This window comes from Aptenodytes forsteri, unplaced genomic scaffold (genome assembly GCF_000699145.1).
Source record: "Aptenodytes forsteri isolate BGI_AS27 unplaced genomic scaffold, ASM69914v1 Scaffold224, whole genome shotgun sequence".
NCBI lineage: Eukaryota > Metazoa > Chordata > Aves > Sphenisciformes > Spheniscidae > Aptenodytes > Aptenodytes forsteri.
In genome coordinates, this window is record NW_008794879.1 from 1,371,487 (window position 1) to 1,392,319 (window position 20,833).

The 20,833-nt window shown below is 38.2% G+C and overlaps 1 protein-coding gene across 1 annotated transcript in view; it reads right to left on the bottom strand.

Annotated features, from left to right (window-relative positions):
- GAK (cyclin G associated kinase) overlaps nt 1-19,654 on the bottom strand; it is a 76,573-nt gene extending 56,919 nt beyond the window's left edge. The window contains exons 1-6 of the mRNA XM_019470847.1: nt 19,607-19,654; nt 8,049-8,110; nt 6,574-6,633; nt 4,538-4,652; nt 3,964-4,106; nt 579-704 (exon numbers count right to left, since the gene is read on the bottom strand). Coding sequence (XP_019326392.1) covers nt 579-704; nt 3,964-4,106; nt 4,538-4,652; nt 6,574-6,576 — 387 coding nt within the window. The 5' untranslated portion in view covers nt 6,577-6,633; nt 8,049-8,110; nt 19,607-19,654. The remainder of the gene's footprint in view (nt 1-578; nt 705-3,963; nt 4,107-4,537; nt 4,653-6,573; nt 6,634-8,048; nt 8,111-19,606) is intronic.
- Between the last annotated feature and the right edge of the window lie 1,179 nt (nt 19,655-20,833).

Below are 20,833 nucleotides of genomic sequence, written 5' to 3' on the forward strand. Positions count from 1 at the left end.
TAAGTGTCACTGTATTTCTCCATACTTAAAAGTCTGAGTCCAGTTGATGTATTACATTTACCAGCATTACTCTCAACTCTAAACTAAGAACAAATGCACTTTGCAAAAACATACTGCATGCTTAACACTGTTACTGCAGTCCTAGAGGCACTGCCGTACTGCCTATTCAAATTCTGCTGAGCAGACTTGCCACTTCTTTATATATCATTCAACTGAGAAAAAACAGATGAGAAGGCGGGAATCACTTTGGCATAACCAATTTTTGACTTCCTGTTAAGAGTGCAATTAGAAGAAGCTCTAGTAATCACTTCCATTTTCACACTGAATTGCAGAATGGACACTGCTCAAGTTGAAGCAGTGTTTGTATATGCAGCTACAGAACACAAGCTATGATTATAACTGGAGACAGTGTTTGAACTCTGGCAACACAAATACAAAATCAAAGCCTTATGAACAACACTACAACTGAAACCATCTTCAGTTGTGTTAGAAGGCCCATGAATCAATATCAGATTAATAGTAACAGTTAAATGAATCCACTGTTGATATTAAGATTAATCACATTAAAATAGTCTCACCTCTTCTTCAACCAGTGCTCTCTTCTGCGCAGACCAGTTGTAGTCAGGATAGTAAGCTATAGTTGTAGCACTACCAAAGTCACAAAGTTTGATCGTCCCTTGGTTACTAATAAGCAAGTTTTCCACCTTCAAAAAGAGGTAGAATAATAAATTAAGGCGTCTTTTTTTCTGTACACTTACACACATGCTTTTGAAAATAAACTCACTTGTGCATATATATAAAAAATATGGACTTTTATTATTTACTATATTATTATATTACAATTATATATTATAATAATATAATTTATTGTATTATTGTAATATTATTATTTTATTATAGCCCAGAATGTTGTTTACAGGAGCACAAAGATTTCAAATAGTACTGTAGATGTATATGGTAGCAATACAGCCAATTTTTAAAAGCAAGCACCAAAAACACCACGATCAGGAAACACTCAAGAAAGCACAAAATAAATCCCAGGAAAAAAAAATCATTTCGTTAGTGCCTAAGAGGCCAGTTTTTCAGAGGACCACCTGCAGAAGCAGTATCTTGGAATCCAAATGTTTTCATGCATAAAATTCAACACTGTTAGTTTAATTGCAGTGGAGTGGAGGTTAGGACTGCAGTAGACACAAAACAGGAAGATACTAGTAGAGAAACAGGCTGCCTGGGGACATGCAGAAAGACGCAGCCGTGACCCTGTGCAGAGACAGAAACCAGCTATTTGAGGACCATGTGCTGCCTGAATAGTTCACCATCATCCCTCCCTTTTCCTACTCCATAAAATCCAACCTTCCTGGATTGCTAAGTGAAATTGGGAAGAAACTTAAGGGCAGAGGAAAAGTGGGTATTGGGCAGAAGTATCATGGGGTCAAAACCACAAAAGGGCTGAAAAAGAAAATTCGTATCTCTGTATGAAGTCGAGAAAAGGTGCAAAAGTTAAGAGGCATATTAGTAACACCACACCAACACACTCCAGATAACCAGGTTTGTCTTCCCTTTCCCTTTGAAACCACGGCATCTCTGGACTTCCTTCTGTAAAACCTCGGTTTTTCAGAACATGCTACTAGCCTCCCTTACACATGCCCCTTCCAACTTTTCCACCATAAAATTAATTTTGACTACCCTGCAGGAAGACATAAGGTCTGTTAATGACGTGGTTAGAGTACTGATCTCAATGAGCAATCTGAATCCCCTCCTCTGTTGGATAAGCTTTGCTTATCTCCACCTACAATAAGAAGGGTGGACATTCAACATCAAATTAAATTTATACACTAAAAATGGTCACAGTAAGACAAGAGATCAAGCTCCTGTGCACATGTTCTGTTTTTTGTGCTTTGGTAAAGGTTGCTAATAACGTAAAACATTCCATCTGATTATTCAGATTTTAACAGGCTCTATGACCCGTGTTATGCAGACTAGCTGTGTGCTGCATGGCAAATCCTGAAAAGATCAAATTCAGACAGCCAAAATATCAGAGAAGCACTGATATTTTACAAATTGCCCTCTAACTAGCTTAGAATTTTTACAACTCTAACTAGCTGGGTTATTACAGTGCTGTACACACACGTAAGTGTGACTTCATCCACAGGGGTTCAGGAACAAAGAATGCACTACACTGACAAGCAAGAGCAGGAAACCACAGGAGGACAGAAACAGCCACCACTACCAAGGGGAACTTGTTTTTAAGCTGCACTGTAGAATTTCATGAATCCTTATACTTTTAATCAAAATAATTGAGAAAAACCTGTTAGGACTCCACGCTACTACACCCCTCCCCAAAAGCTATACTAGCATCTCAGGTCTTATTTGGGGTTGGCTCAAAACTTCGACCTACAGTTTATGCTGCTGACTTAAGTTCAGCCTTCTGGAAAGGGTAGCACAATTAAATTATCCCTATTTGGCTCCTGATTGTAGTAAGGTCTCTGGCTATTGCAGCACTACTATCATTTAATCTTGCTTTACAGCCCCTGTAACATGAAACCAAATTCCTGCCTTTTCCATATTTTATCACTGTCAGGAACTTACATTACTTGACAAGGAAAAAACAGACCTTGAATTACAGCATTAGCTCAACTTCTATGGAGCTGGCTATGTGAGAGATTGTATATTTATTTGTAAATAGTTTTTTACCCCTTTTTCAGAGAAGAGATGCACCTTATCTACAAGCTTTCTTAGGGGCTGGCGTATAGAAATTTCAGTGAAGACCAGAAGATTTTAGAACTTTACTAGTTACTTTAGAAAGTAACACCAAGAAAGTTCCATCCCAGCTTGTTTAAAATTTCTTTGACATGGCCTAGAAGCCTGCTCAACAGTACTGAAAAAAAAGGAGTGCTCCATCATCACAACTATTTTTATATTAAGGGGCTATACTAGTGCCTAACATCAAAGCTTTCAACAACAGTGTTGAAAACACTCAGCACACGTTTACTTTTAAAAAGTCGTTTCATTTTCCTTTCCCGAAAATAATTGAGTACATGCTTACTTAAGGAGGAAAAAATTTTCCTTTTTTTATTTTCTGCTGATACCACACCAAGCAGGAAACAAACGTGTGAAATTCAGACACTGTTTCAGGAATAAGAATCTTTCCCTCATTTTGTTTATGTTTATGAAGAGCACCTTCCTTCCACTAGGTTCAAATGTATTTGTAGTACAGCAGAATCTCACTGATGATTAGGGCTCCTTCATCTAAGGTATAGCGTACATGTAAAGGTGAACCCCTGCCTTCAAAACACAAAATTCAAACACAGATGAAATCCTTTCAAATCTCCAAAGTTTCTAAGGGGACAACACTTTCTACAGCATAACCCTATAACATCTTGGTAAAGGCTAACAGAATGAAAAATTAAGAAACAAAATCTATCATGAACCATGCCTACCAGATTTTAAAATTCAAGTTAAAAACAAGCTCTAAAATGCAATGCAAGTTGTTAGGTGTAAAACAAACAGCTTACTACACATTTTTCCAAGGCTATGTAATCTTTCACAGAGAATCCAACATTACCTTCTCTTCTCCTTTAAAGCTTTACCTCTTCTATTTAGAAAACCTGCTCACCCCAAAACTGCAGCTCACAAGTCATAACTGGTTATTTTATCAAAAGCGAACTACTTAAAGACTAAGTTAATTAGCAAACCATGATATACTACTTTTCTGTCAGCTTGTTCAGACAGTGCACCACCACCTTGTGCACCACAAGGACAAGGAAATGATGTTGTTTAAAGAGATGCAAGTGTTTCAGTGATGACCTTCACTGACACCCAGCAGCCTTGGCAAGGCAATACATGTAAGCACTATGCTCAAGAGTGTCCACTGTATTTGATCAACAGCCTTAACACTGCTTCAGCCCAACAGGCTCCTTTGCTGTTTAAAAATTCAGCGTTTACTTAAACACTGTAACATACCTTTAAATCTCTATGGATAATAGGAGGCTTCTGTTTATGCATATGCTGCACTGCTCTGCAGGTCTGATAAAAGATCTTCAAAACTGTGTCACAGGAGATAGGTCCTTTGGATTCTACTCTCTTTAAGAATTCCACCAGCTGTCCTGCAGGAAATCAGAGAAGTTCACATAAACACACACAGAACACCACAAATTCTGAAAGCTTGGCAGGAATAGGCAAACACTCTTCTCATCAAGGAAAACTGAGTTGTAATATTAGATGGATATTCTGAAAATGGCGAATCCACACTGACTGCAGTGCCAAGGGAAATGGTACTCTAAGGAACTATTCCTCCTCTTCCTTCCTCTGACTAGTCTCCAACACAAAGAACTTAATGATTATCCCATATTTAATATGAGGTTGAACTGTAGTCTCAAAGAACATGATCCTTATCCTATAAAAGATGAGGCTGAACTCTAGCTCCACTGAACTATGCTATCTGTAAGAGGCTTTCAAAGCTTCTAAGTTGTGAAGCAACCTGTGCAAAACAGCTGTCAGAAGCAACGTGCACTGCTGGGAAAAGAAATAAGTTTACCTTTACACAGCTCTGTAAGCAGAAGAAACTCTCCCTGTCCTGTGTCTGATTCTTCTTTTCCTATAGATGCAGCAGAGCAGAACTGGACAATGTTGGGATGACCTGAAAGTTTTTTCTGGAGATAGCATGTTCAAGGAAGACTACTGCCAAGTTTATCGATCCTATTGTATATATAGCAGTTCACAAACATCTCATTTGAAATGTTAGCTTAAAACCACAGTAAGAATTACAGCTGCAATTAAAATACTGAGCAGAACAGGGAAATCCATGCCTCAGCTGAAAAAAACAGACTTCAAGGGAAGCCATTGAAGTTAATGTAATAAAAAGTCAAAATAAAACATTAAAAAAATCCTTGTGATTAAGGCTCTGAGGAAACTGGACTTCATAACAGGCCTAGTTACTTCTTTTTGTCTTTTGACAATGACTGCAAGGCATTAGCACAAGTACCAGAGAGACCTTTTAATTATCAGCTGCTTCACTAGCTGGCTGATCAAGAAAGGGCTACTGTACCTGTCTTTCCAAAGCAAGTATTAAGTATGTTATGTTTTAATTTTAAGTAATCAAAAAAGTTCAAAAAAAATAAAAGCTCTAAAGATCGATGAACTTATCCTCCCATCATTACTAATAATTCTTCATACTAAAACCTTTTTCATGTTCCACTTCCAGTTCAAAAATCCAAGGCATCATTTTTGAACTATGTAAAGGGGAGTACAATGTAAGTGATATCAACTCCTGCCAGTGCAAGTTACATTGCGTTATGCCTGTTTGTGTTGTCCCTGATGTGCATCACCTTGGTCATATGCTAAGACTCATGCCTACAAGACAAATACAGACTATTTACAAGATGCATTCACCAAGTCTGAAAAGAAAAAAGCAAAGACATCATAAGTACAACAAAGCTATAAAAAAAAGGGCAAGTTTGATCCACCAAATTAGAATGAATCCAAAGTACTATATCTTATGCATCTCTTCACTACCTTTTACTCAGACCTGCAGGAATTTATTCCATCTCAGTTATATCTTGGAAAGTTAGCAACAGTTAACCCTCGTTCCTGTTGTACATATGCTTTCATGAGCTTGAGCTGTGAAAAAAACATCCAAAGAACATTCAGTTCCTCACTTCTGGCAAGTTGTAGAGTAGCTAGAAAATGTATAGTACTACCGTAGTCTGTTCTTCACAAGTGTACTAGTGAACTGTGTTTAGTGTAAGATTTTGCCAAACATTTCAGTAATCATAAAAACAAATATTTGAGTGGCTTAAATGAAGGTCAGTGGTTTTGCCTGGTAATTCAAAATGAAGCTGAATACTCAAAGTGGTAAACAAAACAACAGCATACCACAGCTACTCACTGACTCTTGAAACAAACTGAGGGTCTTAGAGCAGATGCTGGAGAGCAAATACTGAGTTTACTAAAGCCAAGGACTGAAAACACTGAGATTACATTATACCCTATCATCTAACATCACTGAAGACGAAAAGGACAGCAACAACACTGAAAAACATCTGCTTCTTGTTTCTGATGCATGTATTCTACCGAAATTCCTTCCTTAATATTCAGTATTACTTTTTAAAGCCAGACGCATCTGAGGCAAAAATTAAGAAACATTGAGAGTAAAAGCAAATTTTTGAGTAGTCAAAAAGGCAATAAATCCAGTGCATGTGAGGGAAGTCTACTTAAGATCTAAGCATCATCTGAATAGTCAAAAGGTCTCTTGACCATACTCACAGCACTGCAAGAAAGCCCAAGTAAGAATTCTACTTCTTGCTAGATAAAGTACATGACAAAGTCTACACTAGCTACAAAAGTTATCTGCACACATTAAATTCCTGCAATTTTTGATGAATTGAACTTGCTGGATATTGATGCCAGATTCATGACAAACCAGGAACCCAGACCTCCCTCAGAATGTCGGTCCTCTTGAGTAGTGAATGGCATGGAAAGAACTGAATCTGTAGAGCAGTCCTCCGTTTCTCAGAAATGTTTGATATCAGGCAATTAAATTGAAACATTAAAATATGTTCCAGAAAAGGATACCATAAAACAAACTTCCTGAATGATGGCTTTGTTCTTTTCTTCTTCATTAGACAACAATCGCTGTCAGAAAACAGAATAATTGAGAAGATGTAGTTATTAAAACTTACAGAAAAACAGTGCACAGATTTTTTTTTTCCAGAACACAAAGGATAAGCTACAGTCAAAAACCTAAGGAACTGTGATGGGACAGTAAACAAAGCAGGGTTATTGTACATTTGGACATACATCCATAATTATAGCACCCAGTTTTCCAGCTACCTGTACTGTTCAGGTTTAGTGATAACTGAGTAGTTGTAACCTTTGACACTCAAAGTAACTGCTCTGACAGCTTTCTGTTGTATAAAACACTAAAGTCTCCTGGTGACAGCACTGTGCACTGACAAGGAAAGGTTCATCTTCTGGCTCAAATCTTTAGGAACAACCTTCAACCCACCCCAACCAAAACTTCTCCAAATTATGTAGCCCAACTTTTTCAATGGTACCTGAGTAATCAACAGCAAAATCAAGCATTACTATTTCCAATACTGCTTGAATTTGGAGTCAACATTTGACTAGAATCAATCTGAGCATTTGCTACAAAACTACCAGTTATACAAAACAGAGGTACAGTAATGGCTCACCTTTTATCTTATTTTTAAATGGGGCTACTTCTAGATGACATTTTGAACACACAAATTATATGAGTTTGGTCACATGTTTTGTTACTGTAGGATGTGGTATGAAAAGGAAAAAAACAGACCAAGTAATTACTGGTGGTGTAATGCCATCTTACCTCTCCCACCTCTCATACTACTACCCTTTTCACTTTTTCTCCAAGATAGATGTCTTTGTACTGATACAGCCACAGAACATCCCTACTGCAAAAATGAAGCCATTTTGTGATGACATGATTTTTTGCAGCAAAATATGACAGATTACTTCACTTTATTGTCCTTTCCATAATACTTCAGTGTTTCAGCTGTTATATGATTATTATAAGCTTTCAGAAAACAAGAATCCAGAGGAGTGTCTCTGAAAAGTGCCAGGCTGAATGTTTGATCAATGAGTCAAAGTGTAGACCGTTATTTTTAATACTGATGAAACTTACTCTGGAAGTACGAAGGTAGGCTAAATTTGCTTCTGAGGAGTGAAAATATTCCTGTACCCCACTTCAGGTAACTAGGAAAGATTCTTTTTACTCATGGAAAAAAAATGCTTGGGGGCAGGGTCATGAATTTCTAGACCAAATGAAGACAAATAGCAGTAGTACCAATAGAGCAACTCCCATCTTTGGCATCTAAGTATGAAGCGCAGGGTCCTAACAGGAATGACTGTTCTAAATACAGGTACAATGTGCTACAAACACCACTTTATTATCATTCTGGATTTTTCCAAATGCCTTGTTTGGTGACATACAACAAGAATTAACTGTCATGCTAAAGCATCAAGCAAAAAGACAGACCTTGTAAACCTGTAGTGAAGTAAATTCATTTTACCTTTAAAGCATAATCTTTGCCACTTCCAAGATCTTGAGCTTCATAGACAAAAGCAAAACCACCTACAAGAAGGCACATTAAGTCAGTTTTAATTTCAACATTCAGGTAAATCATTCTTTTTAGTCTAACACAGCTAATGCATTAATTTAGATGTTTTTCTGAATGTAGGAAGTATACATATTTTTCAGTGGCTCGCAAAGAGTATGGGTAACCTACAGATAAGAGCTAAAATATTCTCTTCCTTTCTTTTACACATGCCAGAACCACACTGACTTTGTCACTTTCCAGCATTTTGTTAGTCTGCATATGCAGATTTCCTATGAAGCAATTTTTTTTTAATGCAGGTTCTTATAAAACCAAGATTCAGTACAGCCAAAATTACCTAGTGATTTTAATAAAACTACTTCTTGATTTTACACTGCTAGGCTTCCTATAAAAATAGCAATAACCAAGGGAGATAAAATGTTACATATACTTCCTCATACTTTTAGGATAACTGCCATGCTTCAGGCTTCATATTACAAAGTGGAAAGATTTTAAAGCACTGAAGCACACACCCCCAATAAGGGTGATGTTGTTATTAAATTGCAATTAGTCATTCTATACAACATTATTTTCCTTCCAACTCCTTTTGTCAGAATATCTATTTCAAACACTACCAATTTGCTCAAGAACACTGTGCAAATTTCTGCAAAGTAAAAAAGACTGAGAAAAGTTACAGGTCTGTTAAGTTTCCTTAACTGCTCATTATGTTAACCTAACTGTATCAAAAGAACATAGTTGTAAAGTTCTGCTCCATTTTAAAGTTCTTGTTATCACTTCTATTTCTTCTGGGAATGTCATCCTCGTGGTTACACCAACAGTGTGGTGGCATATATGCTCTCTGCCTATTGCAGAGTATCTGTAGTAGAGTAACAGTCAAAGTGATAACCTTCAATGATTTGCCTTTCTACTCCTTTAATATAAATTCTATTTTCATTGAACTACATGCATTGTTCTCTCTAGCAATAATCTGGAGAATAAGCACAGATGATGTCAGTGAACTACAAAATTTTACTGGTCAAAAAGGCTAAGAGAATAGGATAACTAAAGAATGAACTGCCACAGACAAGAAACAAGTTGACTAGGCACTTCTTTAAAAGATGAGGGATCCAAATCAGTACAGTCACATTGGTACCCAATACCTTCTCTGTGAGTAAGGAATATTAACATGAGGCTGAAGTGAACACTGTATTTGCTTTCTGCAATTCAATCAAATACAAGGCTTTTTAAGAAGTGCTCTCACAATTTTTACATGGCAATTGACCATCACTGTGTTCTCCAAGACCCCTGAATGGTACTGCCCACACATCTTGTTACTCTGCCAGTAGCATCCACAACATGAAACGAATAAATGACAGACTCCTGGATATTGCCTTTGCTTTTGGTATCTAAAGGGGAATTATACAGAAAACCAGCAAAACCAAGATCCCAGTTGCAGGGAGAACAAGCAAAAGAGAGTAACAAGTGCACCACAGAAGAGTTAAAGTATCAATGAGAACAGAGAAGATGACAGACAGCACAGGCTGCAGTTCAGTCCCACCATACATTATTCATGCATGCACTTGTGCTTATTCATTTACTTAGATTCATTCTGTAAAATCAGGTTCGGTACTTCCCACAATAGGAAGTTCCCTTAGCTTTTCTAAAGCCCCCAGTGCAAGTGTTCTGATTAGCAATTACAGTCAGCATTTTGGGCACTGATGGGACAGGGGCTGGAGACAGAATGAAGTCCACACTTACCACCATCTTAGAGTACCGCCTGAGGACACTTTGCTCCCTTCTGAATGAGAACATATGCAAGAAAAATGTGGTTCTGGACAGTGCTGATCAGTTATGACTACCGTTTACAGATTTCACAGAGCTGGTGAAACCATCAAGATAATCTGTGCGTCATCCTTCCACCAAGGCTGGGTGCTGGGAAATCATGGTTTTTAAACTGCTCTTCCCAACCAGTTCCCTATTCACATCCAGAGGCATGCCCCAGGTGTCAGAGCCCACTGTCCCAGTGAGTTGCAAGCCCCTAAACAAGTGTACACCACTCACTGTACCACAGAGCTACTGCCTTTATATCTATCCTACACAGATCCCACAGACCTTCTACACAGTGAAAGTACTGCTGGCCCTACAGAAGAAAGTCTTTACATTCATCTTGATAAATATTTCTTTGATTTTATTAGAATAACCCTGCAAGCTGCATCTTGAAAATATATGCTTCAATGTACAAAATTAGGGGCTTCAGGTCAGCACAAATTTCTAGTACACAAAATTACTGCAGTTAGTTTTCTGGAAGGCACACAAGAGCCAAATGGTGACAGAGGCACCCCAGATTACAGAACACTTATACTGTAAGCTCAGCTCAGCTGTGTACACTGCCAAGGGTTCTACCAGGGCTGGAATGCGACAAGTGTACCCTGCATTTCAAGCAAACACCTTGCTAGTACCTCTACAAATACAAACATCCACAGACCTACATACATGCACTCCAAAATGCAACTATGCTTCATTCAGATGCATCAAATGCCCTCTGGAAATTATACAGGTGAAAGGACCTATGCATCAGAACTAACTCATCAGATCAATTCAATCCACCATTTTTGAGCATATATCCGATTAACAACCAAGCTGATCCAAACTCTGAGGAAGGTCCCTAGAAGCATTGCTACCTTTCCAACTATTTTAACTGGTCTGATAAGCTTTCCTACAAGCTTTTCCTCCAATATAAGAAATGCTTACAATATAGACCAAGTTGCACATTATCACTAAGCTTAATCCTGTTGACACTGAGTACGAAGGAGTAAAAAGAGGAATTAGTTTACCTGACTAAAAAAAGATTACAGTAAGTCTTCAAAAACAATATATTTCAAATTTTCACAGAAGTGCTGATCATCATACAGCCCTCCCAAAACTCTAGACACGTTCACAGCTGCCCTAAAATTTTCTCTCAGTTTGCAAATAATCTTGAAATTCATGCCTAAAACTCAACCACATTTATGAAAACTACACAAGTTCATTTCTTGATGGAAAAGCTTATTTTTTTTAACACTCAATCACAATGTTACAACCACCTCAGAAAGGCTTCTGAAGTTTAAGTAATTTTTGTTCCATTTACATTAATCTCATTTCCAACCAAAAAAATTAATTTCAGTCCTCTTAATTGCTAGCTAGGAATCTAAAGAAATTTTATATTCAGCTTCATAACTACTTCAAAACATATGCTGGTTGTAAGTTTCAATACTTACTGAAAATCATAAATGTTCATTTTGGACTAGCGGTGCAAGTGAACATTGAGCACCACAAACCATTTAAAAATGATAAATTCTTGTTAACAACAGAAGTTAATACAAGCTCTGCTTAGTTCAAAGCACAGCTATTTGACTAAGTGAAGCATTAATTGACCTTATCTGGAAATCCAGTGAAATCTGCATACAAAGCATCCAAACTAAGATTTTGCTGAGGTCAAATTTAAAGCTGGCCAGACCCAACTTGTATATTAGCAAAATACTTGGTTTAATTACTACATTTTCATAGCATGGGCTAATAAAAGGAAAAGTAATGAAGAGAGTCGTCTTTAAGGCCATTTCAATGGTGGCACGGCTTACCAGAGCTCCCAGCAATACTTACACAGTAGGATCTCACAATTTATACAGAGGTATTAGAATAGGAAGCTGAAGGGAGAAACTTCATTAAAATAGTGATAGCTTGAGAGTACACAAGTAGCTTAGAAGATACACTTTTACTTCAGCAATTGTACCTTAAAATCAAGTACTGAAATGCTGAACACGGAGTTAAGTTCATTAAACTTTTCAGAACTCCAAACAAAAGCCAGTGGTATCACATCTGGTTAAATTCCTACTTCATTGCAACCATTTTATAGAGAGTTTCACTGCTATGGCTTCTAACCTCATCCTTTACAGCTACACCCCTGTCAAAACATCAGTTTTAAGTAAGTTTCTCATTCTGTTGTTTCATTGTTTCACCTGAACACAATTCAGTTCCATACAACACTGCTCATTCCAGGTGGTGATCGATTCATTACTACTGCAGCACTACAGCTGATACCAATTTTAAATCTATGGATTTTCTGGGATACCAAAGGAGGTACAGTAAGCTGTGAAGGTACTTTTAATTTACTTTTTTTAAAAACCATCTGTTATTGATGAGAACAATTCTTTCACAAAAGGCAAAATTAGTCCTACTGCTTCATTATTAAAAGCTGTTCTGTTTAGGGTTTGATGCTGGCTTCCTTGTAGAGCTAGTCTACTAAAACAGTTTTAATATACCCTGAATAGGGACAACTTTACTGGCAAGACTTCTCCTTTGCCATAACAGTTTACTCCAGGCCCTCTGACCAATGTAGTTTGCAATATAATTTGCAAAAATGAAAAAAAACAGTTTCACCTGTTTGACCACACCAAGGATTTCACAGTCCACACTGCCATGTCAGTCAAGGATCACAACCCTACATCAACATACCTGTATGAACAAACACGTGTATAGCAGACCCAACTGAGGCAAATGAGGAAATGAAAGTTAGGAGTAGAAGGACTGCTTTGGTTTCTTTTCCTAGGGGTGTAGAAAGAATGTAGTTTTATTTGGGGTGTTTTCATTTGTTATTTCCACTCATGTAAATATCTGTAGGTGGTTTTAAGTCAGTTTTCTGGAGCTTACAAAAAGCTCCAGATCAGCAAGATCATCTTATATTTCCCCATACAGGTTACCAGTGTGTATATATGTATGCACCCATCCAAGCTCTTGCCTTGAGAGACAAGTTTTTCATTGCTGAAGCATTTCATAGTCTCATTCGCAGAACACAGCACAAGCTCTTAAAAATGGTCTCAGATTATTATTTTCTGCCACAGAAATTATGGCAGAAGAAAACTGGTTTTCTTTCTTTTCTGTAGACACGAACTTACACATAATTATGAGGTTCACTATAGAGCACCACACCAACTCATGAAAATGGAGTAGCCAAAGTACAAGTCAGTCCTGGAATCAAGTCTTACCCAGAGAAACAGGCTAGAGCACAAAGCTTACCAGCCTCACCTTCCTGGCCCACATTGAGGCCATCTGATGACTTCCTCTACATTAGGAAGTAACCCCACCTCATTTGCTTTAATAGCAAGCACTCTATACTCGTCCTTATACCACCACAGCCCACGGGCACTGTTCCTGTCAGTAATTCATCATCCTCTTACAAAGATTACAAGACCCTTTCTTTTCCAACCAAGAGACTACCTTTCTCCCTCAAGTTGAACCTAGGCATCACATAGTATCAAATAAGTTCGCTGCACTATAAATCAAATTGGATTTAAAACTGTTCTTTTTTTATCCTGACCCTGTTTTTCCCCCATCTTCACTCATTTTTTTCAGACAAACTATTTCAGTGAAATGACAGTTTTCCTACTTGTCAGCTAGTAAAGCATCAAAATAGGGACATCAACCACAACATAAAACTGTTTGCTACTGTAATGCATTGTTTCATTACACACTTAACTAGTCATAAGAAAGGGATGGTGTGAATAACTTCCTGTTTATAACTACTTGATATGACTTGTCCACTCCTCTCCCAAATACTGACCAAATTTATTTCTGTATCAATTTTGAGTTACTCATGTTTCAGTTGTAACTTGACTGAAACACCATAATTCTGGCCTGGACTACAAGTTACAGTGCATCTTACCTGAAAGCAGACAGATGCTTTTCCACCAGAGTACAAGCAACACCCTTACTCAAAACAGAAAGGATGCTCTATCATTGTTGCAAAGCATTGATAGGCGTATTTTTTGAAGTCCAGTCATGCATTTGTGTCAATTGCAAAGTCCTAATAACAAGATGAAACTGCCTCAAAAATTAAGTGTGGCTCAAACTCAAAGATCTGGACTTTTTCCCATAACCTTGAGAAGTGGAGAGATAAAACACCTTGAACCTTTCAGAGCTCCCCTGCAAGCAGGAACTGCTATACCTGAGAAACACCAGCTTTAAAAACCCAGCACTGTTCTGCTTCATGTTGAAAAACTTCTCTACATCTACAGTAAAGGGAATGCAAACTGGAAAGCTGCTAGGTCAGGGTGCTTCAGTTCCTGTTTAGAGATTGTCATTTTTTTTCCCCACTTCTGTCTGAGAAGTCTGCCTCACATCTGTTTTGCAGAGTAACTGTCAGTTCATCCTTTACATCAGAGGCTGTTGCAACTCCTCTTTGACTTGATGTGAGCTCTCCTCCCTTCATAGTTACTCCAAACATCTGTCAGCAAATCAAACTAACAATGTCCAGAGAAACTCGACCTTTAAGTTTTCATTGTGCCTCTCCAGAGTTTTATGAATTATATCCATCAAAAAAAAATCAGCATTTAATTACACTACCACCATCATGTGAATCCAGGAGATGCAGAGACCATAAAATTGTACCTATAAGCTTGGTAAACTGTAATACTGCCTGTTTACATTCAAAATATTGAAGGAGCCTTGAAGTCTAAAGCAGATTTTTTTGATACTTTAATGACAGACACAAGTTTCACTTTGTCAGAATGCAGCTTATAACAAGTCACCTACATGGCTTCAATTCATGACAGCTTTTTAAACTCTGAAAAAATTAAGGTCTGTAGCCCATTGCTACCTTTCTGACTAAGGAATGATTCTTTCTTCATGGTGAAAGTTTCAGGCTCGGATCAAACAGTTTGAGTAACACGTATTTTTTGTCATCATATTTCTCCTCTTCTGTGGTCTTACTCTTTTGCCCATGCTTGTTGCTCAAAGGAAGCACAAGAAATTAACACACATTAAGAATGGTTGTTAAATGTGTGCTACAGAACTTGCTTGTTCCCGGTTTTTTACACAACCATACACCTAGTTTATTCTCAACTGTTCAGCCTCATATGTAAAACAAGCAACAAAAGCATTGGAAAGTTGTGAAGTGTACATGGATAGTTAAACAAAGAGGAACCAGAAGTAATTTCTTTTTTTAACCCAGATATATTTTTTTAAAAAGTGAGGTTTTAGGGAATTTCCTTCCATATATCTCAATCCTGATTTTCACTGGCTTTTTTCAGCATACAGAAAATCTACCCTAACCTTTGGAACTTCATGCAAATGGCAGCACAATTGGGCAAAGTGGCACATCACAAGGAAGATTAGTTTTGTCTTATTTGAAAAATACTGTTGTATTGAGAGGAACATTCTCTATTAAAAAAGAATAAAGGACTAGTATTAACATCAACCCATACCAAAAAGCCTTAAAGACTTGATGGTGCAGGAACTGAAAGTCACAGTCCTAACCCCCACAGGAAGAAGAAAAACCCATGTCTATTCTCAGACAAGGACAAGTAATATAATGTAGTGAGAAGGAAAACCCATTATCTGGAAGAAAAAAAAAGGCTAAATGGACTCTGAGTGTATTATGAACTTGTAATTTATTCAAAGTCTCAAGGAAAGTGATGCTGAAACAGCACAGAAGTTCCACTGCTTTGTCAACTACCTTGGCGCTGTCTGAAAAGCAACCTTCTGGAACTTCTCTCAGCTATCCCATACACAACACCAGCACTAAGAACTCAATGCATTTCATGAGATACAGCTGACATTTGAAGAGCCTGCAAGCACCCCACAATCATCTGCTCATTAGGGTATTGACATGAATAGTGAAATCTCCATCTTTGTTTGACAGTTCACTTGAGGATATCAACTCCCTGATTCTTCTGCAGGAGAACTTCACACACACTGAAACACTAATTTCATCACTTATTCTCAGCTTTTGCTGCATATTTGTCAGGCCAAAGAGTACCTGGCTAAAGCAGTAACACAAACAAGTTTCAAACACATTGCAGTTAGCATACATGAGCAGGCAGCACATTTCTCAATACACTGTGAAGGACAAGTGTTCCTCATTCCATGCCATCACTGCCTTCCACTGACAAGACCCTGAGTTGTTTTATATGAATTCTTTAAGATGAACCAAGATACCACTGCCTCATTTCACATAAAATCAAAGACTTAGCCTATACTATATAGAACAGGAATTACATACTCAAGAATTCAAGGGAAAACCATAGCATATTCAAAAGTCAATCAGTCTGCAGTTGAATTAATTGTTGAGAAAGATGAAAACTGTAATTTTAAACAGTAATTATGGCATAAAGATAACTGCAGCAGGAAAATCACTTTAGCACAGATATCAAGAAACAGAACAACTCAAATACAAAGCGTTTCAAAATAAGTCATTGAAAGGACTAAGAGGAATAATATTTCTAGTTGGTTTATCTCACTTAACAGCTTACCAGGAGAGAAAAATTCACAACTTTTTAAAGATTATTTTTCTGTTAGTATGATCTCTGTTCCAGAAAATTTAATAAAGCTGTAATAGGACACTTACTGATAATTTCATATTTACTACTCAACCTACAAACCTCAACAGCAGTACTCAAGAAGCAAATTACAGTCTCACTTACTGGCAGTGGAGTATTTGTTCAGATATTGCATTATGCATTGAGTGGCAGTAGGAACTATTAGTGAAGTTGTCAACTGATTTTTAAACACACTAAGAACCCTTGAAAATATTACCTAATCTAACCAAACACGTAACATAAAACTTGCAGAAGATGCCTGTACCCTTTCAACCTTGTAAGAGATTGAAAAGTATCAGGTTTTGTTTCATGGATCACTATAAAGATGAGGAAGTTCTCTATTGAAGGCTCTCTAGAATAGAGGTTCTCTATTTTTATATATTCTATTTTTACTTTGTCAACAAGAGATATGAAATAATTTATGAACTGCTATAACTGTTCCTGCTACCCCATCAATGCAACAGCTAACTGCTTGTACAAAAAAGGCTCAATGGAAACATGCAAGGAAGAATATGATTATATTTAAAGACTGAATAATTAAGCACATAAGCAGTTTTGTCAATATCTTATTTAGCTACCAAATCAACATCCTGCCTTTCATTTGTGCTCTAAAAAGTAGCAATATTTTATTAAATGTTCATTCAGCACACAGCAAACAGGCCTCTCTCCTCAAGTAACTAACTACCAAAACTATTACAAATGTACAATTTACAATTCTCAAAAAATTCTACTTTCTTTGTCATTTTGGAACTTGACAGTGCATGTCATGGGACATGCTATTCTCTTATCAGTTTACCCTCTCACTGGAGTAGCATTACCAGACAGAATTGAGGAATGAGTTTCTGTAATTCATTGACCATCTTTGGCATCAGCAGTCTCTCTCAATGACTACTCTGACAGCCCAGTGACCAGGTTCTATTCCTTCTACAGTATAGGTGGAGACCAAGAAATTTCCCATATTTACTTGTCCATCATCTTTAAGTGTCACCATTAGCAGGTAAACAAACGTAAGGTCTATCAGAAGAGACACTTTGTCCAACTCAGGCAAAAATGAAAGCCAGCAGTGTCTAGCATTTGAAAAAAATTTACAGGGTTGGTTGTCTGTGCAAATATGGCAGCTTTCGGGAGCAAGAAACAAGAAATTTCTGAAAACTGTTGAGCCCGCTGTGGTCACCTGCTTTCCCCACTCTCCTGCAACGTCAAATGTGCAGGCTACATCGATCATTGAATCACTGAAGACGATCTCAGTCCCTCAATTATCTGGCACAGATTGATACAGGAATCCTGACATTCCTGAACAAAGGGGAAGGACACTCCAGGATGTCAACTGAAGAAGCAAAAGTCAGCATAAAAATACACATATTGTTCACATGAACAGCAAGGGATCTGACAGACTACAGTTTAAGCCACCCTCACCTAACCCTATAAAACCCAAACATATTAGTAAGCATTTGGAGAACTCTTATCACGTGGAGCTGGACTACATGTATGCAGACAACCTGGTGAGAGCAGACACCTATGTTGTGATGGAGACAAGTACAGAATACTCAGACTGGCAAGCAACTTATGGCCATACAAGAGAATGCCCTCTGTCACAAAAGAGTGTGAGATAGTTACATTTACTAACATTTACTAATTAGGTATGCAATCAGTGACTATTTTACCCAAGTAGAACTGTGTGGCAGTCTGTGCACTTAACTGAAGGACTCAAAAGAAGCATGACACCTGCTGAAGCCAGCCTCATATGAAGGGCAAGTAGGGATTAAATGTAAAGGTCCCAACCCATTTCCTCTAAAATTTCTTAACTGCAGTGAGCTACTGAAATGCCCAAGTAGAAAATACAGGAGACAGTGTTCTAGGAGGACTCAGTCCATCCTATGACACACTTAGTCATTTCATGCATTTGGAGGTAGTATCGGTGCTAGAGATCATCACCACCCCGTCCCCCCCTGGGTTGCTCTCAGCTTCCTCCAGCAGCACACCACGTTTTCAGTTAGCCTGGTCCCACCCCTAGCATGGCACCTCTGCAAAATGAACAGGGAAATGCATCCAAATGGACTGTGCAGCTAATGTCAGCTTACAGCACAGCCGAATGCGTATTTGCACCAACACAGACAGGCAGCACACTACAGAGCTGGAAAGAGCTGCAGGGTTGCAGAACAACTGAACTTACGCTGCCATACGATACTGTGTAATGCTAATCCACAGACTCTGTTCACACCAACTAAAAACAACGCAGACCATATGATCTTACAGAAAAGGCTCGCTCTCTGCATTGGCAGATCACACACAGTTCACCATGGATTTGAAATCTAAATTCAGAAAGTAGCACTTGACTTTCTAGTAGGGAATTTGGCATGGAAGGACTCATTTAGAAGAAAAACAGATTCTGTATTGGTACGCATGGAAGAGAATGCTTATAAGCCACAGTTATGCAAGCATGTATCAGAAGGTGTCAAACAGAGGTTCAGAGCTCAAAGATAAATTCAATTTCAGCAACAAAATAAATGATAAAGACAGAAACATTCCAAATTCAAGTCTGAAGACAGCAGGAGAGGCTGGGACTTTTATATTTCATATTTATACTGAATATACCCTAAGGGTTGTTTGAGCCCAGCTATGTTGGCTAGAAAGTCTTACTTTCTAGCAAAAGCAAGCAGTTAAACACAATTTCAGTTAGTGAAATACAGCAAAAACAACATGAAACAAAACCATAATACTGAGACAAACATGGAACACGAAGCAGTGGTTACAGATGAAGTCTCAAGAACACTAGACTTAAAGCATGTCCCCGTTTGCTTTAAATCATCTAACCTGACATCTTTCCCCTGACATTTTAGAAAGCCTGTGTCAAATCCTGGGAAGCAGTAAGCTGCTGCCAAAGTGAAGTATGAAATACTCGTTTCAGAACCAAGAACTAAACAGCAGATATGTCTCAAAACATAGCTTCCTGCCCTTCCTTTGCTTTGTTGTTCTCTGGAAACTGCTGTGGTCACACCTGGCAGGAAAGTCACAATATCAGCAGCACTAGCCAGTTCGTTTAGCATTCACCTTGCAGTCACATCATACTGAGTGCTTACATTTCACTCACAACTCTGACTGGATCTTTTGTAAAGAAGCTGTAAGTAAAGGCTGAAGGCAGAATAGGATTTGACATTTAGTACTGTTTTAAATGCAACTTACCTCCTAAAAAACTGCCGGGTTTTGTCTGAGATCATATGCCAAAAGTGCTTAAGCATTAAAGTTACAACTTATTTGCCCTTAAGAAGATAAAACAGTGGTGAAGACCAATGTCCTGTTGTTTTACACAAGTAAATTTTTGTAAGTTTAACTGAAGTAGCTAGTCTTGAAGAATCAAATTTTTTTTCCACGCTGGTCACTAAGTTTTCAACAAAAAAACTACTCAGGGAAAAAAAAAATCATTAAATCTATTTATCAAACTACTTAAATACCAGACAGTTACAAGAAGAAACTACAGAAAATAACTTCAATAATGAAAAGGAGCACTGAATAGAGATTTGGGCTATTTAACCTAAATAACATCAACCACCTGTACAAAGTTAATGAATTATGTTACTGCATTAATATGGACAAATTCACATTTTAATCTTTTGAGATAAGCTTTCAATCTCTCTTCTGCTTGAAGAAATAAAGTAATTCCCCTGACCACAAGCACAACGAGATCCAAATTTCTGCTAATTTCTAAATAATTTGCACACACCAAACATAGCACCTATTTTGAAACAGACTAGCAAGTGGTGTGCCAAGATGCCTACCCAGAAATTCCCTGAAACCGAAAACTGCCCAGACATACCCCTTGTGTACATTTAATCCCTGTACTCCAGCAAAGCCTATCTGCAGAATGAGATCAGCCTCCTGACATTTGTGTTTTAAGTTAACATATTCTCCTGCAGGTCACGGTTCTGCAAACAACCCAAAACGGCACAGGCAAACCTGCACCTCTGGCATATTATACATTGTCCATTTTTTAAAAAACGCAATCCAGTATTTCCATGAGGTCCTGGGTAGATCATAAACTCCTTTCAGAGTTGTGCTGCATGGTGGAAGTATTCTCAATCATAAAGCAAGTGAAGAAGTTGCCACACAACACACTGGCTCTCTATGGGTACTCCTGAAGCGGGCTGACAACAGTAACGGTAAGTATTGCTCCGACACCCGGTCCTCGCCGAACACCTTCCCTGGCACTTACATTAACTCGGAGCACCCACGACCCCTCAATAAAGCAGCAGCAAGGAAGCAACAAGCCCTTCGGAGAGGCCGAAAAAAGCAGGCAAGGAAGCACCAAGCCTTTGGGAGAGGCCGGCTGCCCGTGCAGCAGGAAGCCGCCGGCGCCCGAGAAGAACCCCGCCGGCCTCTGCCCCGGCCGGCCGGGCACCGCCGCCCGCCCGC